General features: G+C 37.1%; 1 protein-coding gene across 1 annotated transcript in view; it reads left to right on the top strand.

Moving 5' to 3' along the window:
- The window catches only part of LOC131679266 (uncharacterized), a 358,718-nt gene that overhangs the window by 272,992 nt on the left and 57,813 nt on the right, over nucleotides 1-27,913 (top strand). The window contains exon 3 of the mRNA XM_058959973.1: nucleotides 17,013-17,731. Coding sequence (XP_058815956.1) covers nucleotides 17,013-17,731 — 719 coding nt within the window. The remainder of the gene's footprint in view (nucleotides 1-17,012; nucleotides 17,732-27,913) is intronic.

Genomic DNA, 27,913 nt, shown 5'->3' with positions numbered 1-27,913 from the left:
CGATCAAGGCTGTCCTACTAATGCACATTGGGCAATGGACTCGAATCCCCGACTCAAGGTATGCCCATGCTCGTCCAACGAGCCTTATGTGGTCTTTTTCCGTCCAAATACATAAATGTTTGGATTTATTGCAGATTTCTCCTGTTCTGACACGGAAAAATATTCGATCGGGACAAAAATAACGAAAATTCGCCTTGATCAGCTTCGGGAGGTGGTAAACACTACGAAGGAGCACTGTGCTAGATTCCTCTGGAGTGGAGAAAAATTTAGTTATGGAATTTGCGTTTCGACTTCGTCTCATCAGAAACCGACACTAACTTAGTGACAGGACTAAGCTAACGCCAGATTGACGCTAGCTAAAAAAAAACGGAGCTACAATTTGCTCGCTCTTTGCTCTTTTATTATAGACATTTTAACCTTAGGGCCATTCGCCTCTTTTTCCTGGATAGAAAAATCTCTCTAGAAAAATATCTAACCCTATGTGCGGGGTTAGGACTTAAACTCATATGAGATGCGATTTACCAACTACACTGCCCCACACAATTTGCGTTCCTGATGAGGAAACCTCTAGTCAAACGAAATGTTCCGCGAGTAAAGGAGCGCTCATTTTAAGATGATAAGAACTAATTAAATCGAAACATTTGCCTTAGTAGGCGTAGCTTCCCAAGTAGCAAATCGTAACTAGTTTAAACCGTCTAAGTCCGAACTATGTTGCAACGAGAAAACAGTAAAGTTATTTTTGTGGCACTGGTTGAACATAGATAACATTAAAGTTATTTAATAACATCTTTTGTCACCAAATAGTAATTTATGTTGCCAGTTATAATATGTTCATTAATGTTCCGAACTGATTGCTGATGCTGCAGAGTTTGTTGAAATTTAGTTACGATTTTGATTTTATGATATATATTTTCACAATTGCACATTTGTCCAACACCACAATTCTCAGTGAAAACGTTTCAGTTTACAAAGTCATATTCGTGTTATACGTATGTTTCCGTCACAAACCATAATTACGCCTTTCCGCACAAACTCACATGTATTAATAAAATGCTTTCGCAACACTGGATCAACAAATGCTAAATCCTATTTCTGTTTTCAAATTAGTTGAATTTAACAACAAATTCCTAGAAATAACAAGCGATTTAGTTAAAATTCAGCTTTTATTTTTCTAATTAAGTTTTTGTTTTTAATAGAAGGTTTCAGTTAAATAAAATCTAGGACACAATCCAGCAAAACAAAAACTAAAAATAAAATTTGAATTTTCAACTTTGTTTGCGGTTGAATTTAGGAATGAAAACAGCATTCTCTACCAAATAGATAAAGAATGCTATTTTGTTATTTCAGGGCAGTGTATATATGCTGTGAAAATTCAGCACGGCGAATAACAAAAACCTTTACTGAATTTTATAACCAGAAACATTGTTAAAAACAGAACAGTTGTTGCTCATGTCAAATTCACTTGAGCGAAAAAAATAAATTGTTAATAATTGGTCTAGTGGCAGATTTTTGCACAAAATATTTTGTGAATTAACGTTGTTTAGTTTTAGTTCAAAAGGATTATTGTCAATAAGTAGTGCACAGATAAAATGAGAAGTTAATGTTGCATGAAATTGTCCATGAAAAGTGTAGTATTTTGGTTGAAAATGGTGGTAAGTTTTTATTTTTCTCTTATAATCTGGCCTGGTGAAGTGAAATTGTGGCAATGTATGTATTTTCAAGAAAGAAGACTTAATGTCAGTGAAACAATTATAGTATCATCGCATATTGTATTTATTTAGCATGTTTACGGCCGTTTAGTTCCCTACGTATAAGATGTGTCAGAGGTGGATGTTAAGCGCCATTTTGAAATCCAAGATGGCGACTCCCGGTTAATCAAAAATTTTTGCAGCATAATCAGTATAGGAATTTTTAAAAATGACTGACGAGTGAGTGTTTAGCGCCATTTCAAAATTAAAAATGGCGACTTTCGGTTTAACGAAGTTCGGAAAAACCTAATCATTAGTGTTATTCTAGGAATGGTTCGGATGAGTTGTTTCCAGAGACAGATGTTTTACGCTATTCTAAAATCCAAGTTTACACGCAGAAAAATTAAGCATATTTAAACCAAAAATATGTGTTATTGAATCCTATCATTTATTGTTTATTACTTCAAATAATAAACTTATTGGTCTGAAAATATTTTTTTATCGCAACAACAATAAAATTTTGTTTTCAATAAAATCATTTTTAATTTCAGTAATTTTGTTTTAAATTCAATAAAATATTCATTAAAAAATGGAATAATATTTTTTTTTGAAACAATAAATAAATTTTATTGAAATCAAAATAAATAAATTTAATATTAAATTTGATCCATATTTTTATTAAACCTACAAATCTTTTTTTCTGCGTGTAAGTTAAGTGAAATTCTATAATCTAATCACAGTTTTTTCGAAATGGAGGTGACGAATAGGTATTAAAGGTCGATATTGTTTGGGGTTTTATGTGATTAATCCAGAAATTATGATAGATTCAAATAAGAAATATTTGTCAAAGTTTGTGGTTTACGTTTTTAGATCCCATTTACGGGAATTTATTCTTAACAAGAAATTTTTATAAGCCAAGGTTAGGAACCAAGGAAAAATTCTCGCAAATATTCATCAATCCTATCCGAAAACAACTATACTGAATGAGTTACAGAATTATATTCATCTTGATTGGGTTAACCCTTTGCGACGCGAGTTTTTTTTCATTGTTAATACAGGTATACCTCGATTTAACATACATTTTCCGATTCAATCATGTACATTAAATCGAATTTTATGTAAAATCGAAACACAAATGAAATATTTGTTTTCGAATAGAATTATTTTTTTATTCATCACACGAAATATTTACGAGGATATTACTGATTGTATCTACCTAACAGTGACATAGAAGCCACATATTCACAAGTAAACAAAGTAAACAAACTCTTCTGAACATAAACAACATATTTATCTTTACCTTGCCAAGTATTCGCCAATTTTAACAGATATTCAGTTCATAAAGTTCGTCGCAAAATTTTCTCAGAATTCAGGATAACTTATAAGAATAGTGTTATTAGTAGTACAGTATTAGTTTTTTTTTGACGAGATTTTTTCTAACATCAACAAAGTTGGATTAACCATTGTGTGCATGAAGAGCACAATGCCTAAACTTTAGTAAGTAAGAAAATTTGTGTTTCTATTTTGTCTCATCTTTATCTTGGTAGACCAACCTGTCCGTCAGATAATAGCAGAATTCAAAAAGAGAACACTACTTGAGTTCACGAGCAAACGACTAGTCACGAAGTTTTGTAAGCACAGGAGTTCTACCTGCAGAAAAAAATTGTCATTGTAGCGCTATAGTTCTCCTTAAGGAAAAAGTTGGGGGCCAAGTATCCACAGTCTTCGATCATCTTAAATCGTACGCAAATGCCAGTACAGTTTATTTGAATCCCAATCTCTACTAACGACCATTCTCTACCCTCTGCCCTCTGTGTCTTCCATCATTATCGTCCATTGCATTTTTTGCAAGAGGAGTCGATCTATAACGAAGTTTTTTTTTTGAAAAATGTCCACATGCACTGATAAATTCATCTGTTCAATACAGCCTGATATTATCTTTAGCAGGAATCAAGCTTACGTTCTTTCAAGCTTTAGTTGGGTGCATTAACATCGAGGAACTGTTATGACTTCATTACAAATTTCCAACAGTTTCGTAATAACCGGTACAGCCCCAATGCCTAGTAGCGGGACTCACCGTCCGCCAATATCTCATCACCGCCGTATACCTTCAATCAACCATATCTTTCCAGTTATCTATTTTTAGCTTACACATAAAAACTCATAAAACTATTATCAGGAAATAACTTGAACTACAAATTACCGTGTATTCACACCGAACCGTGTATTTATTTTGTTGTGCGGTATCAAAATAAGAATGTTTTTGTATCTCAGAATCTTAAACATAATCTAGCGAAAAAACGAAAATAAATTATGTTTCTTTAAGCATTGGTAATGGATCATAGAATAAAATTGATATTGATTCTTAACATTTCGTTTTAGTACCATCGACATTTAAAAAAATAAAATAAAAAAAAATGCATGTATGTTAAATCGAGGTAAATTACATTAAATCGAAATATGTGAAATCGAGGGTATGTTAAATCGAGGGTATGTTAAATCGTGAGTATGTTAAATCGAGGTATACCTGTACTGTTATTTTTAGCTTTATGTAGGTTTTAGGGGTCACTGATTCTGATTCTGACGTCAAAAATGTAAAATTCAAAATGCGGATCCAGTATAACGACTATGCGACCCAAAAAACCGTGAATCGAGTTTTATACTGACGGTAACAAAATTTGTCAAATTCGTAAAAATGGTTGCCATTTTGTAGGCGCCATTTTGAATTTTCGAACTCTGGCATCAGAATCGTAATTAGTGACCCCAAAAGCTCTCGTTAATCGAGTTTTATGCGCATTTTTTTCGAAAAAACTGACCTACGAAAAATTTTGCAAAAAATATATTATTTAGTTCAATGTTTGAGATACTTTCAAAAAAATGTTTGAGTCTCTAGGACTTTTAGTTCAGACACAGCCGAATTTATTGTAAAATACGAGATTTTCGAGTTTTAATTGTTTATAACTAATAAGTAATTAACAAATTCACATATTTTTTGTGCTAGTTATACTCCTTACATCCCTACACACATTGCGACGCGGAGGAACGGGTGCGTCCCTCCGCGTCGCAATATTTGAGGGGGTGAGGGGGGGTGGTGTTCAAAGGTTTCAGCATGAAAAAAAACACTTTTTTGAGATTTTTTTTAAAAATTAGCGTGAAGCGAATTGATTGAAACTTTTATACATCACAGTGAATTATTTCAATAACATGTTAGAATTTTTCTATGCAAAAATATCGACAAACGACTCGGCGACGAAGCTTTTTGTCGAACGCCTCTGGAAAAACATAATTTGCGGTGTTACCTGCCATTCAAAAACTACTCAACCGATTTCTTTCAAACTTTGCATAAACATTCTATTTAAAAATACCTAACTCCTACGTAGAGTTTTTAAGATAAATTTTCAATTAGGATTTTTTTACTCATTTAAATTTTTTTTCGTTTCGCGAAAAATTCCGCCTTTTAGTAAACACCCCTTTAACGGACCACTTCAATGTTATCTGTGATAATAGCGCATCTGTATGTTATCATGTTTTCCTATGTATTGGTAATGTGCATTGCCTCCATTATTCTTTGATACCTAAAATAAAAGTCGAAAAACATTTAGAAACGCTCAGCGAATAAAAATATTTATCCGTTACGAAGATTTCCTGTCCCAAAAATCCGCATCTCAGTTCAGATCGCCGCAGTATGGCGCTCTCTGACACTGCAGCACTCTGGGTCATTTATCTCCGTAACTAAACAATAGAACTCACTCAACGTACCTTGATCCCTTTATGATAAGTATTAGAAGCTTTCCTAATTTATAGTTCCCTGAAAAATAGTGCCGAAACAGGAATTTCCTGTCCGTAAGTTTTGCGTAAAAACATGTTTGTTTACATGTCCATCGGCAACACTATAGCATATCAGAAGGCTTTCGAGCACTACGTGAAAATCATTAGATTGTGGTCAAAATTGGATATGTAATCTTGCGAAACACACATATTGCATCATAGTAAAATTTAAACATGAAATAGGTCTTTGAGAGTAAGTTTTATTTCGGAAAAAGTAATACAGGTAAGCGTTTATCTCATTTCTTTGAAATAAAGCTATGAACATTTGCTAGCATAATTGACCATTCATTATCGACCGTTTGTTACAGTGTGAAAGCTTTTTGGATAAAATCATATCTCATGGCCAGCTAGCCACAGTTTCGCTTATTTGTTGATATAAATGACTTGACTTGCATTGATGTCAAATTCTAAATCTAGGCCGCAAGTTGAAAAGGGTTTATATTACTTTTGGGGAATCGATGTTTTATTTTTTCACATGCTACTAAGGCCAATGTTGTACATTGTACCTGTAATGTAACTGTATGTTTATTTCGGAGATAAATTTGTATCAGTATAATAATTGCAATGTAACAAGCCGACATCTATCATATTGCACGACAAATAACATGTGACTTTTGTAAGTACTCTGTATAACAAAAGATAAACTCAAGTTTACCAGGTACCATACAAGCCTATTCGAATTGATGGTTAATTGCATGCATGCTTGGCACAATCAATCGAAATAAACGAGGTGTATTGTCATAGAAAATTCGGCCACGTTTGACGAATAAATTGAATATATTCGTTTGATATAGACCGTTATTTTCAACTACTTACGAGGATTACCATTTTTTCATTCATCTTACGGACTGTGTGCAGGAGCATGGTGTACGATTACGCCCCTTTGCCATATGTTATACGCAAAAAATCGTCAAAATGTGTCAATTTAGGCGTCAACAAAAACAAAGTAAAGCCATCGTTCCCAAGATTCGACGCAAAACGGAACAACGGATGCAAATCTACCGAATTTATGAATTCTTTTTGAATGGACCTCGGACATTTCATTACTGTTTTGTAAAATCAGTTCTATATCTCTGTACTGCCAGGTCAGGTACGTTTCCACTATCGGTAAAGGGTTACAGCAGCGTGTGATCGAGAGCTGGTGGATGAGTAAACAATGCGAGGTCTTGTTTGTTATATTATAAATAACTGAACAATTGTTTTTGTAGCTAGCGACCCTTCTAAGACAAAATTTTGAAACAAATCCACGAAATGGTGTGGTTTATGACATTCAGTCATGATACTAGTCAAGTGAATAGCGTGTTCGGTAAGAAACGACCAAGTACTATGCGAACCTCAGAAACACGGAGAAGAGACAGAGGCTAGTGATATTGTAGTGCTGCCAAAGGACCAAAGCACCCTCAGTGTTTTCGAGTGGAAGATATTGTGAAAACTTTATGGTGGACAGCAGATATAGCATAAACCATGAAGACAACCTATGGAACACGAATTGCGACAACTGCTTGAATAACTTCCCCGTCGGTCATATAACAACAGCTGATCCAACAGAAGGACAAGAGATGATCAGCGGGCGAAAAAAATCGACAAGATTGCAGGTGATATGTAGAGTCTTCCTTTCCTAGGACGACGTACGGCCATCGACTATGAGGATTAGATACGCAGCAATGGTCATCCAATGAGACTTTCGTCGTATGTTCATGAACCAATCTGCAAATACTTTCAGTGTCATGGTGTTCATTTTTTGCAATTGTCCTATATACTGAATGTCTGCTTCGAAATCTCTTGAAAGGCGCGGATACATCATAGTTTATAAATGGATTGTGAGGTACGCAGCTCACCTGGGTCCGATTCGAAACCATCGCACGGGTTTTCCTAACCCTGGTGATAAAAAGGAATCTATGTTGCAATTCATGTAAGAACCCAATTCGGTTTTTTGTTCAATGCTGAAAAAACTTTAGGCACGCATCTGAGATCAGCTTCATGCAAAATCGACATTATTCGCATGTTATTAATACGTGTAACAACTAAAGGACCTTTTCAGATGTAACGCTCATTTATTTGTAATGCGTGTCTTGTCAAAACCCATCATAGTAATCAACAGTGTTCCTAAAATACTTTCATCGTCGATATAATTTTTCCGTTGAAGTGGTCCCTTAATCGAAAAATTGTCTCCAAAACTCAACGTAGGAGTTAGATATTTTTTACATAGAATGTGTATGCAAAGTTTGGAATAAATCGGTTGAGTAGTTTTTGAATGGCAGGTAACACCGCAAATCATGTTTTTTCCAGAGACAAAAAGCTTCGTCACCGAGTTGCTTGTCGATAGTTTTGCCTAGAAAAATTACAGCATGTTGTTAAAAAAATACACTATAAAGTTTTGATCAATTCGCTACACACAAAGTTCTAAAAAAATCGCAAAAAATTGTTTTTTTTACGCTGAAACCTTTACCCCCCTTAAAGAAAATTTCTTTAAACCGGAAGTCGCCATTTTGGATTTAAAAATGGTGCTAAACATTGTCCTCCGACACTCTCGTCAAAACCATTTCTAAAATACCCATATTGATTGTATTCTAAAGGACTTCAACTGAATCAAATTAATGTCGAAATATAAGTCTAAAAAGCAGGAATTTTATTTTTTGAAATCAGTAGAAAAATCGCCAAATTTAACCAAAGCTGTCGTAAATTTAAAAAATTGACATTCTAAATTTGACTACGAAAAATTTTAAATTTAAAAACAGAATGGCTTAAATTCAAAACTGAAATTTGTTGAAATCAACTGAGGAAAAAACTAAATTGAACAAAACATTAGAATATTTTTTCAAGAATTCACCTAAATAACTAGATAATTTTAATGCCAAAAAGTTTTGAATTTAGAGTATATATTAGTTGAAATAACAGAAAATAGCACTAAATTCAGCACTAAATTTAGTTGAGAAGATGGAGTATGTGTCTCCACTAAAAGTGACAGCATCATTTTCTCGCCAAATCAGCAGAGAAAACAGAAATTCCAACTAGAATTTTAGCTCTTTTCAGGAAGATTGAGAACAACTAATCAAAATCAGCAAATTGAGAATTTGCTTAGTTGTCCTAAATAATAACTAATTCAATTCAGTAAATCGACTAAGGTTTTCACATCTGAGCCGAATTTTGGTTCTCCGTGCAACTATTGCTTTGCAAAACGAAAAACAAGTTGTATTTTTGTTGGCATTACATTGCGAAAATTAATTGACCACACTTGACATTATAGAGGCATTGAACTCTACGTCTGCGCCAATTATACTATGTTCGGTGTTTTGGAAAAATATAAACAAACAGCATGTATGTTATTGCTGAATTTAAACGAAACGATTGAATCCTCTCCATACAGATTATACAATTAATATATTAGAAAATAATTTTGGAACTGAGAAGAAGATAGGTGGAACGAGTAGTAGTAGTAATCATTTACTTAGAGTACCTTCCGACAACAAAATAACGTGATCTTAGGAGTTATACTATTTAGCAAATTCCTTGTTTAATAGGTGAAGCGTCTGAAAATACTAGTTCATGATATGTTAATTTTCAAAAAAAAATTTTTGAATTTGTTTTGCTGAATGACATTTTGTCTATGAATGCAAAAATTTCTTGATAACGGCACCCGGAAAGGGACCGTCAACAAACCATGTAGGCAAAGTTCCGGCATTTTTAGACCCACTCGACATTCATAGACTTGAGTAGGCTTTTTCCAACAAACAGTATTTAAAAATGTTCCACTAAAACATTTTTTTCCAATTCGTGCGGCGGTATAATGGGTATTTTGTTGCATTTAAATTACAATTGAGATTATTTACCAAATGAGTTGGTGTGGTATTCTTATTTTTTTATTGCAGCCTTCATGAAAAAAAATCTACATTTGAGCTACGTTCTCGAATTTTGTTGTTTTACATAAAAAATTACTTTTTAGACGAGGCTAATTTTTGGTTAACTGGGTATGAAAACAAACAAATCGATTGTCAGTATGATGAGTGGCCTGAAGATATCCTAGAAACTCCGTGGCTCCCTCTAAATTTTGTGCTTTTCGATTTTTATCGAAAAATGTATTACTAAGTAGAAAAATATTGCAGCAATAAAATACTCTCAATTCCTATTTTTTGGAAAAATATCAAAGTTGCGACTAAATTTATTTTTCAATTTGTAATCTCGTGGTCAGTCGTCCCATGAACATCGACAAATTTGCACCCATGTACAAAATTTCGTGCACGCGTTTAACCCCAAACATGCTTTGCCTTTGTGTACAGGTTCGCAGCGAACACCGAACCCAAGCGAACGATGTGCAAACTTAGGTTTAAACATCGTGTACGTACACCGTGTGCATACATAAGAAAGGCACACACAAAACAAAATGAGTCAATGCTAGTGATGATGGATGAGAGAAAGAGAAAACTAGTATAAAAAACCTGTGTGTACGAACACCGCGTACGTACATGGGGTTCGGTTGTGCAGACGAACATGTGCTCATGTTTTGGTACGCATTAGCGCGTTCGAGTTTGCACACGAAATGATGGTGTAGGATGAGCACAGAACTAGAGCGAACATGGTGTTCGATGTTCATTTGGGAAGACTGCTCGTGGTTCACTAACGGAACATATGTGTACCACTGGTTGTGTTATTACCAATTTAAGTTCCTATAACCATTGAGTCCTTATTCCTGTCCATTCATTTTTATAAGATGCGCAAGTATAAATACATTTGATTTGCCGTTGTTTGAAAATAGCTCCTATTTTAGTGGAAATAGTTTCTTTTTATTGTCTTGTAATAATATTATCCAGTGCTTCGCATAGAAGTATAATCCAATAGTTCAACTATTGGTATAATTGCTACCAGGGCCGGCGGATACCGTGGGAATTATGGGTAGTACTACCCACTCGAAAACAACCGAGAGGGGAAATACTCACTCAAAAGTTTGGAACAAACTAAAACTAAATATGTAGAAAAATATTAGTGCATTTTTATTCAGACTAAAGGATGCAGTTAGAAATATTTTCAAAGAATAGATATTCAATTTGTTATTTTTTTTAGCACGAATTATTACTTGATTAACAATTGAAACAAAGAGGAACACTGTTAGGCTTATTATATGGAAGGCAAAAGTTATATACAAGAGGAATTGATTTCACCTTCAGAGTATCAGGGAAAGCGAAGGGCGAACAACAATGTTACGGAAAAGAAGAAATTAAATTTTGCTCTTTTTGGAAAACGGAAGAATACTACATGACATCATGAACCAGATCGCCGACTGCCCTCCTCGGATCCGTTAGGAACTCTTTTGGGACCAGATTTCCAGGTAGCTGTTAGCATATCAACCAAATGAGAAGAGACAACTAAACTTGGGTATCTGTTGTGTTTAAAAATTTGTATATGAGAGACATATAGGGAGATAGAGGATAACTAGCACATCTCTGACTGGAACGAGGCCGAAGGGATTCGTTTAACGGAGATCTGACGCTAGGGTACTAGACGCATGGCTAGACAACATGTTTACTGTTGCGATAATAGTCACCACAAGCGTAGAAACCGCCCTCCAAGACTCCTCTACACCGGAGATACTCTTTAGACTGGTTTCTGATTCCTTTTATGGTCCTTAGTAATTGTGCAAATTTTGGTACCGATTGGTTGTGTCTACGGACCCTCCAAAAATTTCAAAGTTTATATGGAAGTTTGTATGGAAAAACGGTTAACATTGAAAATAAATTCTTAAAAAATCATCTCATCATTCAATTAATCAGAACACTATATATTTCTAAAGGTGTTCTTCTACTGAACACATTCGGGGAACATTGCAAGTTTATGAAAATTCGTTGAGATAAGTTATTAACAAAAGAAGCAGTATGACTTCAAAACAAGTGGATTTTATTAGTAACCATAGCAACCCTGTTTGAATAGCTACATCGTTATACCAGTGTAAACTAGACTTACCACCCACCGCTCGCATATGGCAGATACACCCATTCAAACAGGGTTGCTATGATTAATAATAAAATCCACTTGTTTTGAAGTCATGCTGCTTCTTTAGTTAATAACTTTTCTCAGCGAATTTTCATACACTTTTAATATTACACGAATGTGTTCAGTAGAAGAATACCTTTTGAAATATATAGTGTTCTGATTAATTGAATGATGAGGTGATTTTTTAAGAATTTATTTTCAATGTTAACCGTTTTTCCATACAAACTTCCATATAAACTTTGAAATTTTTGGATGGTCCGTAGATACAACCAATCGGTACCAAAATTTGCACAATTACTAAGGACCATAAAGAGAATCAGAAAAGCCTGGTGGAGCTAAAAGTCAAAAATTGACCCAGTCTAATGCTCATTCAACGTATAATGACTGAAAATGACCCGAGATATCATCCACGAACTTTTTCCGATCAATGGTTGAATAGAATACAGGCCTAGCGATCAGATGAAACATTATTTCTTTCGTTAATTCGTCGACAAACCGGTGCCAATAACCGCGTTTTCAGCATTCATTATGTTTTTAATTTGATCATTTTTCATCATGATCATATTGAAATCGTTGCGAATATCATGCATTGGTTATCAACGTGATGGCATACCGTGGGAGTTGAAGTCTTCTTGAACCACCTGAGGTGCGATGTATAGGGGAACATATTTCACAATTAAGGCCCCTGTGGAGGACTACACCATCAATCTCTACTTCCAAGGGGGTACGTAGACAAGATACTTCTTCGTACACGGCCAAGTGTTGATTAGTTTGTTTACGTGATATATCGATGATGTTAAATGGGGTATCTTCGGTCCGGAAATAGACCTTCCAGGGGGCTGTTGTATTAGATGAATATAATTTATATCGAAAAGGAGATTTATTGGCATTATTTTGCATTCGGAGAAATATTCAAATCGACCTCCAGAGTGCCATAGGGGCTGTCTGTTGTCAGATACCTTCATGCGGGCTTCCGTACCCGCACAAAGAAGGAGCAAACAGAAAATTAATGCAACGAGATTTAAAATAATAAATCAATTGGTACCTTGCTGTGGCAGATTTGTAGTATCAATAATCAAAAAAAAAAATTTCGCTGAGCCGTCGGTCGCAGATCCCGTTAACAAAGGATATTTCCACATAGCTACCAGGTATTATCCGGAAATTTTCACTTTCGCACATACACCATACTACCCACTCGGGAAAAAGTGTTTCGCCGGCCCTGAATGCTACTACTGCGGCAACATAAAGATTTCGTTCAAATCATACATGTCACATGTTTACATTTTCCCGATACACCGAACATGTTATAGTTGGCGCCACCGTACAGTTCGACACCTGTATAATATGAAGTGTAGCGCATGAAGTGTAATCGGTGAATTTTCGCACCGTAATGCAAACAAAAATACAACTTAATTATTATTGGTCAATTCAGTGTTGCGAATGCCTTTCATAAGGTACGTGTGAGTTTGTGATTCAAGGTATAACGATGACATGTGCCTGATACATGCGTATGACAATGATACGACTAGAACGTTTTCAGCAAGAATAGTATAGTACAGGGTCATATTAAGGAAAGGTATATTTGGATGTAAACTGAAAATTGTTCGATGGAGACAAAACGTATGCTGGAATAATAATTGCTTACAAATAAAAATCTTTGCTCATTGATATAAATTTGTTCGAAAAGCGTATTGCTTCGTATTCACCAAAATCACATCCTAAATTTGGCCCTGGATGGCTTGAAAGCTATGTTGCTTATATACATCATTTTCTATTGTATTGGAAAAAACCTCAACCGGCTCGCGAACATTTATAAAAGTCTATCGTTAAAGCAAGTTATGTTCCTGATTTATGATTAATGTATGTTTTATGATTGTATACTATTCCCCCGAAAATCATTCCCCAGAAACCCATTCCCCAGAATTCATCCCCCAGAATACCATCCCCCAGAAAATACTATTCCCCAGAAAGTCATTTCCCAGAATGTACCATTCCCCAGAATTCCATCCCCCAGAATGCACCATTTCCCAGAAAGTCATTCCCCAGAAAAGCTTTATTTTTTATTCATTTGATCTTTTAATTTACTACAGTTGTGATTCGCTGGTTGGTCACTTTTGAACTGGACCACTTTTTAGTTGGACCTCTGCTAGTTGGACCATTGTCTAACTAAAAAGCATCTTAATGTTAAAATCCTATGTCAAAATCACCTTGACGATCAAACTGAAAACAATCAGAGATGTGAACAGAAGCATTTACACTATAAACGTCTCCTTTGGATAGTTTTGGACGTCTGTCAGTCGGTCCAATTAACGCTTTCGATTCGTGCGCATTCCACAAAACATAGGTATTGATTCCTTCTTTCAAACATGAGCAGTTCATTGAATCATCATGAAAATGACTCTTTATGTCTGCCCAGTTTACACTTGAAGAATTGTTCCAACTTTTGAGCAAGTCTATCCTGTTCGGCATAAAGTCTTTTGGCACAACATCGTCTGACATAAGACATTATATGGTAGTTGGCCATTTGACCTAACAGTCGTGTAGCATAAGCACAGACAAACAGACATAACACTATGATTAATTCCTTAAAAATATCGACCCGCCAAACACTACACACGCTTCAAACCACTCATTTACAAATTAGTTAACCCTCAGACCCAGGAACTTTTTTTACTAGTGGTCTATCCCGTATACTTGCGCATATATCAGTGGAATATGGATTATAATCGTAAATGCTATCACTGTACCAACTAAAAATGTATTCAAAATTACCGCTAACATTGGCGAAGAATTGTTGTCGAGTATTATGTCTGTTAAGCTGTGGTATAAGTACCATTTGGCATAAGGTATAAAAATACTTTCGAATGTATTTCGGGTAAATCGTACATTTGCGCTTTCGAAACATTTCCAATGCAAAAGAAAGATGAATCACGACAAGCATATGATTGCGGCGTTAAAGCCAACTGTCAATATTCACTTTTAGCGGAAATTCTTGACAAACCGTTACTCTCTAACTACAGATGTTGGTAGTGAACAAAAGAGAAAAGTTTACTTTTTCATTAAATGCTGTGAACTGTGCTGTCATATGTTTGTCGAGAAATGCTCTAAAACACACCAAACCGTTTGCAAAATGAGCATTCATTTCGATTTTAATATAGATTCAAGGAAAGTTCAAAACAAGGAATTAACATCTGTGTTTGAATAAACCGTTCAAACGAAAATATGAAAAATTTGCGTGCAAGAGTTATTTGGCATGCAAAATCAGAAATGCTCATAATTGAAAGAAGGAACTAATACCTATGATCGAATAAACCGGTTATACAAGTGGATAACAGATTTGCTTGCGAGAGGCAGCCACATTCGGCGGAATGACCTCAGCAGCTCCACACCGTATCAGTATCTTGAATTAGGTAATGAGCACACCTCAGGCTTCACCACAAAAAAAAATGATTACTAACATTAACTTTTCTGGGGAATGGGGCATTCTGGACAATGTCTTTCTGGGGAACGGTACATTCTGGGGGATGGAATTCTGGGGATTGGTTTTTCTGGGAAATTGCTTTCTGGGGTATGGTATACAACCGTGTTTTATTGAATAACATTGGATTTCTAATATGATTCGGCTTTCCCCTTGAAAAAATGTTTTTAAATACTATTTATAATTTGGTTTCACCAAGGACGCGTGAAATAATAATAAGTGGAATAAAATATCATTCGACTCTGATGCGCAGTAAAATTTGATGCTTCATTGGCAATTTTTGACAGCACCTATTTTTTGTTACCAGCTGGTTATGAAATAGTTACTGAAACAAAAATTGCTACTTGGGTTGCAAGACATCACGCTTGACTAGGAGTTTGCTCAGGAACACGAATTGTGTCTCCTTTTTTTGAAGCTAGCGTCAATCCGGCGCTAGCTTAGTCCTGTCACTAAGTTAGTGTCGGATTCTGATGAGACGAAGTCGAAACGCAAATTCCATCACTAATTTAGTGTGATGGAGGCAAATGATATTATTGGTTATGGGTAAGCTGACCAACTCTGACGAAAAAATCCGTACACCATGCGAACTGTGTGCCTGACCGTGGTGAACGATCGCGCTTCGTTGCAGAATGGTGTACGGATTCTTTTGTTAGAGTTGGTCAGCTTAGTCAGTCAGCCTTTTACGAAGGAGTACAGAGTATATGTACCTGCTAATCGGGTCAAAGTCTGTGCAGTCGTCTCCGATTCAAGTTCGAATTGCGCGGATCTGCTGTCACATGGCTGTTTAAAAAACCCCATGTTTCAGTCTGTAAAGATACTGAAGTGCAAACATTTCCATTTAGCATCCGTTGCAGCTGGCGGAAAGAGAATATTAGAAAATATTAGGTTTGTTCAGAAATAATTCTGCCGTTCTAAATACTACATCGATAACGGTTAGTGATTAGAATTTATTGCTATTGAGATATCGTTTTCCTCAACAGAAGCGATCCAAAGCCAATATCACCTGTGCTAGTTATTTCAGAGCTTGTTCAATGAATAAAGAAATTCAGCCCAAAAACGGGTTTATCGAATGGTCACCAACCGGTGTTAAACCCTATTCAATTTGTTGGACGGTTTTTGGTACGATTTACTTGGAAAACTCGCTTCAAACTTTAACAAACAGCATCTTTTTTTTTAGAAAATTCTAATGAGGAAATAAACTTTTTTGTTTGTAATACTTTTCAGCGTAACAATTAAACACCACTCAATCCTTCCGTTAGGGTTAACTGCAATCGTGCGGCTTTTATCGCAATTTAAGCCATGTTATGATAAAGGAACCAACACCGCGTAATTAAAAAGAAATTCTCATTATATTCTAATTAGTACCTTCTGTTTCGGAGTCACTTTACGGCAAGCATTACATCCAACGGAACTTTTCTTTCACTGCGTGGGCCACTACAGAGATATTATACTAGCTGTAGGCCAAACCTCGGCTAACCGATCGGCTGGTATCCCGAAATGAGCGAAAACGTAGCAAAGAAACGCAAACTTTATGCGACCGTAATCAGCATAATCACACTCATTATCGTCGCGTTTAGAACCGCCATCGAGCAAAATTAAATACAATCATGGAGAAGATTGGCTCCGCTGGATTACAATTCCGGCTACGGTTTCATTTCCTTTCTTCTGGAGATTGACTGGCTTTTGTGGTGAGTGAAATTGCTTTTAAATTTTCCAATTAGGGTTGGCGCAAACTGCGGTGCGTTGTGTGGCTTCAAGCTTCCCTAAAGTACTGGGCAAGTTCGAAATAAATTGGCGATAAATGTTGAGCAATTATTCTAATTAGTGGTTCGACGTTTCCAACCTGACCCGTGATCCGCGGCAAACTTCGGTGGTCAGCCTTTCTACTACCGCATGATCATAAATCATTCGAACTGACCGATTAAACCCAATAAATTACAATTCTACGATAGGGAAAAAAGAATCTCCGTTCTATCTCCACGTTTGTTTGAACAAGCATGTAATAAATTACCTGTCTTCTTTTTTAATTGCAGGCCTGATAGCTTCAACGTCATCGATGGCAAATATGAGCTCCACTCCCACCCCGGCCAGCACAGCAGCACCCACACTCACCACCACCACCAGCAGCAGCAATTCAGAAGAGACCAATCGAATGCACCCACGATTCGAAGCCCTGGTACAACCTCTGCCACGTGGTTTCGATGATGGCTTGGTGCCAGAGTCGTCTACTGCTACTGCGTTCGATCCGCTGCTCCTACTCGGAGGGTTCCGATTTCCGGCCCAATTGCACCCGGAACCCATCCCGGTCGTTGGAAAGGCAAGTGCAAATCCCATCGGCGTTAGTGAAAAACAACACTCACGAACTAGCCCACTGGAGGCTACCGGTAACAGTGGGGGCAGATTGCCCCAGCAGGGTTCGAAACCCAATCTAGTTAATTTAGGCGAAAGCAGCAGTAGTGGCAGTAGCAAATTCAAAAGTGTTAATTTAAGCCTAGCCGATAAGACCAGTGGAGGGAGTGCCGTTGTGCGGGGAAAATCGAACGCCAGTTCCGGTGGAAAGAGCATGGTGGCCCACGGGCTAGCACCATCCGAATCGGAGCCCGGAGCGAATCGGATCGACGTAGAGCAGCGGGAGATCGAGGGGAACTTTAGCAAAATGTTCTTCGAAACGGAGAACCTGACGACGATATCATCGCAGGTGGGATCCATTGCGGTGCTGCCGTGCGTGGTGCGGAACATCGGCGAGGGTGTGGTGAGTATTTTGGATGGATTTCAGTTATTATAAATGCTCATTATCGCTGTTTCATGCTGATGGAAACTGTTGCACTTATTTAGATCTCTGATTTGGTCAGGTTCAAGCACATTCAGGGCGAAATTTGATCACCAGGAGAGCTGGGACTTTGCGAGCGAGTGAATAATTGCGATTCAACCAAAGGCAAAAATTCTCTAGAAAAATCTCCAACCGTACGGCAGTGTTGAGAATCTAACCTGTGTATAATGGAATTGATTTACCAACTACGCTATGCCCTTCTCAACCTAAGATCAATATATAACCGAGATGGATGGCATTGTACGTTGCCAATTCGGCCCGAACAGTCGTTCCCCAATATGTGTGTTGCTCAAATACTTGATATTTAATGTGGACTATGAGCATGCATCCTATTAAATGCCGTTAACACCAAAATCCGGATGTAGTTGTACGATTGTTACTCAGCTTAACTATTGTTAAATTAGTTTTCGTGTGTGTAAATTAGTTCCAAAATCAAAACAGTCTGCATTTTTTTCGTGAACTATTTCACGAAACTCGGAATATTATTCATGGCTATTTTCAATCATTGTGATTTTAATTCCTACTATATTAGTCAAAATTCAATATCCATGCTCGTGCAATAGTTCACAAAATCGTAAAATAAAATTTAAGAATCACTGAACTAGTTCGAGATTCTAAGTATATTGGTCGCAACTCACCATTCGTGCTTGCGAAATAGTTAAAAAATCATAAAATATTACTCCAGTTCACGGGATCATTATTACTATAATCGATACTGACCATACGTGCCAGTGACATAGGTCACAAAATCATAAAATATTTTTCATGGATACGTGAACTAATTCATGATTCCTGGTATATTAGTCACAACTTACAATTCCTGCTCGTGAAATAGTTCACAAAATCATATATATCATATTATTATATCATTATTCATGAATTCTTGAAACGGTTCTTGCTTCATGAAACATTAGTTGCGTACTTCTGATATTTAGATTATATTCCTAATAATTTTCAACTTCATGTAACTCTGGATGTAGTCATGAAATTTGCACGTGAAATATTTTACAAAATCTGGAATACTGTTTACGGAATCATTTCTGTTCCGCGAACATTTTTATGAAATTTTATATAGTTGTGTTTGTATCCAGCAGCTAGCGACCAGTACAAGTAGTGTATACAGGGTGTTTGGTTCGTGGTTAAGAATCTCTCGAGGAGTGATAGACTGCCATATTTGGAGAAAAAAATTGTTCTACACATACCATCAAATCTCAACCGTTACAGAGTTATTGAACTTTTTTTGTAAAAAACTTATTTGTCTTAAAATACCTCTAATTTTAAAAGTATACTTTGTATTTTAAATGTTTCAGTTCCATTCGAAAGGTGAGAAAATTATCTATTGAATGGTGTTCTCATATCTTTTAAGTAATTAGTTTTAATTACCTTTTAGCTGTAAAGTAGTTAAAAGTTAGTGTTTTTGAGGAGGTTTTTGCTAATTTTCTCGAAATAATGAAGTATGATTATAGCAATATCCATTATCTAAAAGTTGGGTTTTAGGACGATTCATAATTTGTTCTTGGACGTCATATTTCTATCTCTTCTCATTTCTTTGTAATTTCATTACTATACTTTTCCTGTAACCGACTTGCAAGTGCTTAAAAGACTTTAATCTAAAAAAATATGCTTTATATCGTTATTTACAAGATTTCATTGGAAAGCTGAGAAAATGTCCTATCAGTGTATGTACAAATATCTTTTAGTTAAGTGTACTAAATGATTTTTTACTAACGAAATAACTCAAAATTTGTGTTTTTTGGAGAGTTTTTTAATTATTCTAAATATTAATCAACAATATTTATCGTTACTATTGTTCATTTGATGCCCCTTCAATGTTCTCTATAACTTTTTATTAGACACTTTGTCTATATCCCTTTTCATTTTGCTGCTATTTGATAGTTAACGCAGCATGAGCTCGCCACAAATGTAGTGGGTTCGAAATTGTTATTTTTGCATATGAAACGATGTGATAAAAACAATTTTGCGTCGAAACCAAAATAGATAATTGAATCGAGTCAAAGAAAGAACTGTAGAACTTGCTGAGATGCATTATTTCCATGATACTAATGGTGATGTTTATTATTTACTATTTTAAGAAAATTAACGAAAATGCTAATAATAACACTAACTTTAAACTAAATTACTTTTAAAAGTGTACTAAATTCACTTAACTGAAAGGTATTAATACATTTTTCACTGTAAAATTTTCCTGGCTTTCGAATAGAAAGAAAAAAAGTACAATAAGTGCCATAATTTTTCAATTACAGCTGGTACTAGTGAAAATGAGATAAAAGTATCCAAGTTGAATAACCCAAAATCATGAAAATAAGAAAAGGTAAGTGTATCATGTCAAAGAACGAATTAAGCAGCTCATCAAGACTAACAATCTGAATTATTAAAATGATGAGGTTAACTATTACGATTTTCAAGAAATGAACGAAAAATCGTTTAAAATTGTTTAATTTTCAATAAATTACTTTGAAAAAGCTACTTAAACTCATTGGCTGAAACATGTGAGCTCATCACTCAATGCGAAATTTTCTCACCTTTCGAATGGAACTAAAACATTTAAAATACAAAGTATACTTTTCAAGTTAGAGGTATTTTAAGACAAATAAGTTTTTTACACTAAAAGTTCAATAACTATGTAACGGTTGAGATTTGTGTAGAACAATTTTTTTCTCCAAATATGGCAGTCTATCACCCCCCGAGAGATTCTTAACCATGAACCAAACACCCTGTATAAGCAAACTATTGTTTGATAAGGTTCATTGTGATGTTCGGATAGAAAACTAAAATTGCGCTGAGCACTAAAAATACGCGATCGTGATATAGTTCACAAAACAAGATACCGCCAATCAGTCACACGTTTATGAACGAATTACCTACGATAAGGCGAAAAGAAAATATGAATATCACGAAAAAACTGCTGATATCATGAACATGAGTCTCATTGCTCCACGTTTCGAATTCGAAAGTAAGCTCATGAGTAAACTATCACGACAGCGTGCATATAAATTACGAAAATCGAGACCAAAATCCTGAAATCATGAACATTAATCTCACTACACGTTACTAAAATATCAAAAATCGTGACCAAGATCATCAAATCATGAACATAAATCACGCTACACTGCCAGTAAAATCCGATAGTAAACTTATGAATGAAATATCATGGTAACGTGATGAGCATTACGAAAATCGTGACCAAGCTTCTGAAATTATAAACATCGTTTAACTGTCGGCTCTTTCAGTTGATATAATTCATACAAATCAGTGTATCCCCAAATTTTGAACAAGAATCATAAGAAAAACTAAACATATCCAGGGAATAGCCAAAGTAACCCAATCAAATATGGCATTGTAACCAGTCTTCCCAACTACTCAAGCGTCCGCAAATGCGACAGAGAGATCGCAGCAAACAGTTTTGTGCTGCATGTTTTTTTTCCAAGAGCAGGAGAGGTATCACAAAAGATGAGAATTTTTTTGAGCGCGACCATATAGCAAGCGCATAGAAATTTAATGTACGTACAGTTATATTTTTCGCATCGCATTGGACCTAGAGCGCGGTTCGAGCGAATTTGCCTCATGAGACAGCGCATGAGACGGTACATCGCGACGCGCTCGTGCTTGTCTCCTAAGATTTGTACCAGTGTGCTGCGATGATTTGTTTCTATGCACTCATGGCAGAATACACATTTCTTTTGCTAGGCGTATTTTAGGGGCCGTACACCAATTATTTAAGGTTGAACAGAGAATGGGCAAAACCGAAAGCGAAAAAAGCAGTTTTCTTCCATACCGTATGTTAGATCTTCATAAAAATTAATCAGCAGTATACTGCAACAACATTCTACATAAGCTGATTAATTTTTATGAAGATCTTACACAAGGTGTGGAAAAAAACTGCTTTTTTTGTTTTCGATTTCTGCCCATTTTCTGTCCAACCTTAAAGGAACATTCTTACAAAGCATTATCTTTGTGGAACACAGGGGGAGTGACCTTTCTTACATGACATTATATATCTAGTATATAAAATACAATTGTGTAAACAATTAATAACAATTATATTGTCTGAATTGTACCACGAAGATGTAGCTAGAAAAAAAGCAAATTTCATGGTGAATTATCGTTAAGCAAGAACAGTTAAATTTAAGAACTTCAGAACTTGAATTTAAGCATTTCGCAGCGCAGTGTCCTGTTTAGAGGCTCGAGTCACAGTACGTCCTACATGTAGTCCGAGTTATTTGTGTCTCCACCTTGCCCGGTCAGACAATCGGTCCACTGGTTCCTAGCCATCAATGGATTCACTTTTTCCAACTTTTTTCCGTGTTTATTTCCATTCCAAATTCGTGCTTGCTAACTCATTTTGTCATGCGGGAGTGGATGTGTAATGAGGGCGAAAATCCCAAAACCCCAGAAAGCGGCGACACAGTGGCTACGCAATTACCTTTAACGGGTGCACGACGCTCGATCCCACGACTATCGGTAACGAGCTAGGCAGGCACTTCGCCTCCTTGTCTGCAGACGCCGCTCTCCCACCTGCGTTCCTACGCATCAAGCAAAGGGCTGAGAGTAGCCTCTTCCTCTTCGCACCCGATTCAGGGCAAGTGTACAACCGGCCTTTCACCGGAAGTGAACTGCGTGCAGCATTGGGATCGGTACAAGGTAAGTCTGCCGGACTGGACGATGTTGGCTATCCCCTACTGCAACATTCCCCGCCGGTAGCCAAGCGGGCGATATTAGACAGCATTAACCGCATTTGGAATGGTGAACCGATGCCCGCCTCATGGAAGGAAGCTCTAGTAATTCCTGTCCCAAAGCGATGCCAGGGTAACAGAACGTCGGATGATTTCCGCCCAATCAGCCTGCTCCCCTGCCTTGCTAAGACGATGGAGCGAATGGTTAACAGACTGCTGATGGACCTACTGGAGGAGCGTAAACTCCTGTATCAACGGCAGTTTGCGTTCCGACGTGGAGCAGGAACAGGTGCCTATCTCGCCAGCTTTGGAGAGGTGGTGCGTCAATCCGTAACTGATGGCCTGCACGCTGATATCGCCATACTCGACGTGGCGAAGGCTTATAATACCGTGTGGCGTCACGGAGTACTGCCAACTGGAGAATCACTGGAAACATGGGCCACTTCTTGAGCGACTACCTATCTAACCGCACTTTTCGGGTGGGAATCGGAGGTACCCAATCCGACACCTTTCCGGAGGACAATGGGGTTCCCCAGGGATCAGTCCTCGCCGTCACACTGTTCCTGGTATCCATGAACTCCTTATTCGCCAACCTACCGGCGGGGATCTACGTGTTCGTGTACGCTGATGATATCGTGCTGGTCGCGACGGGAAAGACACCCAGGCACTCATCCACAGCAAGATATTTTACGGTGTGGAGCTGACGTCCTGTAATATGGCAGGCTTTATCAACATTTTAAGCCCTCTATATCACGGGCCAATCCGCACTGCTTCTGGCTTGCTCCCCAGCACGCCTGCCAAAGCGGCCTGCATGGAGGCCGGGACCCTACCCCTTCGTTGGGCAGCTGCACTCACCATCGCTAGAAGAGTACTGGGATTTTTGGAGCGGTCAGCCGGAGATGACTTTATGTTACGGACGGTCAGCGAGATTCATCGCGAATATACAGACGCCGACCTGCCACCAATCGCCCGTCTACACCGAGTTCGTGACCGGGCCTGGCACAACCGCGGACCCAATCTTGACACAAGCTTGTCAATAGAGCTGAGGGCCGGCGCTGCCAGTAGTGAGGCCAGGACCAAATATAACCGACTGATAGCTACAAAGTATAAAAATCACGTGCGGATATTCACCGATGGTTCCAAGAGCGGTGATGAGGTTGGAATAGGAGAAGGACTCTTCTTTCGCCTACCGGCGCCATGCTCGGTGTTTTCTGCCGAAGAGTCGGCCATCGCGCTTGCCTTGGTACAGAAAACGGAAGATAGACCCGTCGTTGTACTGTCTGACTCTCTGGCGGTCATATCCGCCCTCGAGTCGGGGAAATCCCGCCACCCCTTCATCCAGGCCATCGAGGCTGACCCACTCACCACAATTTGTTGGGTCCCCGATCACTGCAGCATCGACGGTAATGAAAAGGCTAATCGTCTGGCGGCCAGGAGAAGACACACTAGCCGACGTCTCACTCGACTCGTCCCGACCGCAGATATTTTAGGCCAGCTGAAGTCAGGGATTAACGAAGCCTTCGTACGCCACTAGCGTGGCAGCACCGGACACCTTCAGCGAATCAAAGGCTCACCCGACCGCTGGACAGACCGGACTGATAGGAGGGTACAACGAGTACTGTCGCGGCTCAGATTAGGGCATACGAAGGTCTCTTATGCTCACGCCGTATCGCGTGTTCCCCCACCAACATGCGTTACATGTGGTACCCGAACCACTGTGGAACACTTTCTAGTGAACTGTCCAGAGTTAGCCGACCTATCGCTCTCCATTAAAGAGATCCTTGCAAACGTCACCGCCCGAGAAGAAATGTGACTGGCCTTTCTGAAGGACGCGGGACTCGACCAGCTGTAAAGGTGCCACTTGTGCTACGAACCATGAACAATATTAAAATTATAATGTTATGTTATTACCGAAATTTCAAAGGCGAATGATCATTGGGTTAAAGCCTTTCAATAAATAAATAAATAAAATAAAACTTTTCACAAAATTGTTCGCCAGTTTGTAAAAAATCATTATTTGAAAAAATGCAACAGAATATAAAAAGTTTGGTTCCAATACCCTAAACCTTACCTTACCGGGGGCTCAGAAAAATATTTTACGAACCCGTAGTCTGGATGTGAACGTTGAACATTACTCTTTTTAGCATAGAAGTTTTTTTAGATTTCCGTAGTATGCCCATCCCTAGCAAGTAAATTTTCATCATCTTTGGATTAACATGATATTTTTTCCAAGGTCACAAGAGAACTTGCTGACCGATCCACTGTTTCAACCTTTAGAGATTTTTAAAGAAATGAAAAAATGTCATCTTTAGATTTTTCCGTATTTTGCGCATAAAAATTGACCATCAATTTACAACGATTTTCTTTTGACAACTCCACTTTCCGAACTAAACGAGGTTCGTGTACCGATGAATGAAAATCCAAAACAAACCGGGTGCCATGTAAGCGAAACGACGTGTGGTTTTCTAGCATCTAGCCAGAAAAATAACCAGGGGCCAACCCGAACATTGTGCAGATATTGAAATTTTCAAATTGAAAACACGTCATGGAAATTAATTTGAAAAACCACACCAGTACAAAGCTGGTGTTCATCTCCATTTCACATCCAAATCGCATGAGACGAGCGCGCCGCGCTAGAGATGCGATGGGAATACATGAAACTCCCGCTTGGCCTAATCAGGCCCGTGGCCAGGATTTTGTTTCGGGAGGGGCTTAAAAATTATTGCATAAATGTATTAATTCTGATGACTTGAAACAATCACTGGAAACTGAACGTAATTATGAAAAGTTCTTAGTGAAAACAATTCCAAAAATAAGACAATAGACACTAAAAACTATAATAATATGTTGCCTGTTACAAGAAAGACTATAGTGCATCGACGAATTAAATTTGATTATTTTTGATTTACAAGTTAGAAATTTCTCTAGTTACAAAAATGAATAGTCAAGAGCTCAAAGTATTAAGGGCTGCTTGAAAATGCTACGCTGCATGCTACGCTGCTTGAAAATGCTACACATTCGATACACCTTTACAATTTGTAGAAGACGCTAAATTGGAATGAGTAGAAAAATATCCAAAAACCCGTCTCATGAAACTTTACACGCATTTGCTAATCAGAAGAACGAAACCAACGTCAAGGTTGTCCCCATGAATAGGAATATATCAGTGTGAAATCAAAGTTTACCGTTGCAAAGAATGTCCGAACAAAGTGAATGTCGAAATTTGCTTCAAATCTTCTGATAAGGCAGGCGATTTGTAGATGCAGAAAATAGGTTCAACTCCTATTTTCATGATCAGGTTTCTTTCTACTATTACTAGCTCTTTGACTTCATCCGAAGTTTGCGTTAACTCGACTTTATGAAATTTTCAATTTAAATGATACTGATCATGTCGTAATCAAAACAATCCTGAAAAAAACACATGTTTTTTTCATTTGACTCTCATAGGTAATGGGTTAAAGACTATCTTCGACAACATTATCAGGCAACTCAGAATAACTATCTTTTTATCTATTTAAGTTGATTCTTTTTAGGTACTTTTTCTATCATTGTACTTATGAATTAAAAATATCGTAGACTGATTTTCCTAGATCCCTAAAACTATAGTCAAAGTCAAAATGTAAAGTGAGTGCAAAAACTACTGATTTCACTACAAAGCAAGAATGCCTTAGCTCTATTGACTTTTGACAATCTTGCAAAACCGTTGTAACTTGAGAAGATTACCTAGATTAAGTAAATATTATATTTGAACATTTTGGTTTTATTTATTTATTTGAAGGTTTTATTTCGGAATTCGTGGGGTTTTGGACAATGTCAAATATATATTTCAATGATTTAATCTACTAATGGAAACTACCCAGAATTTAATCTACTGAGCGAAACTGCTCAGAATCTATTCACAAATCGAAAGAAAATTACTGAGCACTGATTACTCAATGCTTCTAATTTACATAAAATTTGGTAAATATAACATTGATGACACCACCAAAATAACTAGAGACTATAAACATAGATAATAATTTCAGCATCACTTGCTTCCGACACATGGAAGAGAACACATCGCACTTGCACCTAATTTGCCGAGGCTTTCTTTTAGAGTTGTCTGTTTTAAATTACAGCAAATTATCCGTTTCCTGTAAAACTTTTGCAAAACTCTTTGCCAATTCATTAAACAAATATGAACACTAATCTGTTTAGTAATAGGTTTGTTTGTGAATAAAAATAATTAGCTCTTGATTTTTTTCAATCATCATCAAGATTGGAAGAGATGTATGATTTCTTGAAGAAAGTTGTAATGTTTGTCTGATTACATGTTTGTTTTATCACTATTTGGGAAAAAGTTTCAATTAAAGTTGTTGCACCTAACGCAACGAAGACGAAATGAGAAGATCAGAGCGCAATTCGGAAAGAACTCGTGTTGAGTGTATAGTAAAGATAGAAGAGTGATCTTGAGTCGATTTAGATTGGTTGATTTTTTCCTCTCTTTGCTCTCTTATTTAAGATTATCTCTCTCATTTTATTCCATGACGAGCAAAAACGGAACGAAAGACTGTCACATACTTAAGACATGAAATCGAAACTGTTATCCCAACTTATTGACTTATAGATTCAATCAGTCCCAACATTTTAGTCCCTCTTCGTGATTGCCTATTATTTTACCACTTTTTGCCCGGTCCACTTTTAAAAGAATTTTTTTTGTACGTTTGTCGAAGATATCACGGATTTACGGATTAACAGTGTATTAGTACGGAACGAATTACTCGTAACAATGAAATGAAGCGTTAATAAAAATGGTATTGCGTTAAAATGACGCGAAATGAAAATTCTATTCTCGGCTCAATCGTTCTCAGATAAATTGAAATACTTTTTGTGTAGCGCAGAGTAGTGTACAGAGAACAGAGTGTACAGTGTGCACTGACCTAATACAGAAATTCAAAATTGTGTGCAATTCAAAAACTTATCATTTAAAAATAACAAACTGGGTCGTGGGTCTTTTATATATTTCCTTATGTAAACAATAAAAATAATATAACGAGTTTATGTGGTTGTCCTACAGATCTCGCGCAAGCGCTTAGCCATTGCACGTGGAAACCTGTTTACGAGGCGAGGAAATATTTTTTTCCTCACCAACTATGTCTTGGGGGGGAGTAGTTCATTTCTATCTCGCTATTGTACATTTCCGTGTCATCATCGTAGTTGCTGCCTTTATGTTCGCGAATATCTTCCTTGCTTTTCGCCCTCAATAATTGCCCTTCCAAATAGATTCCATTTCTCCCAAATGTGACATTAATCTGCGAGTAAGCGGTATCCGATCTTGTAGCGGAACATTCATTTTCTCATAGTCCATATACAGAAGGATCTTAATTATAGCATTGTCACACACAACCTTGTGCTTTAAGTTGTGCGAAAT

Source organism: Topomyia yanbarensis, chromosome 2, assembly GCF_030247195.1.
Source record: "Topomyia yanbarensis strain Yona2022 chromosome 2, ASM3024719v1, whole genome shotgun sequence".
NCBI lineage: Eukaryota > Metazoa > Arthropoda > Insecta > Diptera > Culicidae > Topomyia > Topomyia yanbarensis.
The sequence above is the reverse complement of the archived record's forward strand: the minus strand, read 5'-3'. Positions and strand labels throughout refer to the sequence as shown.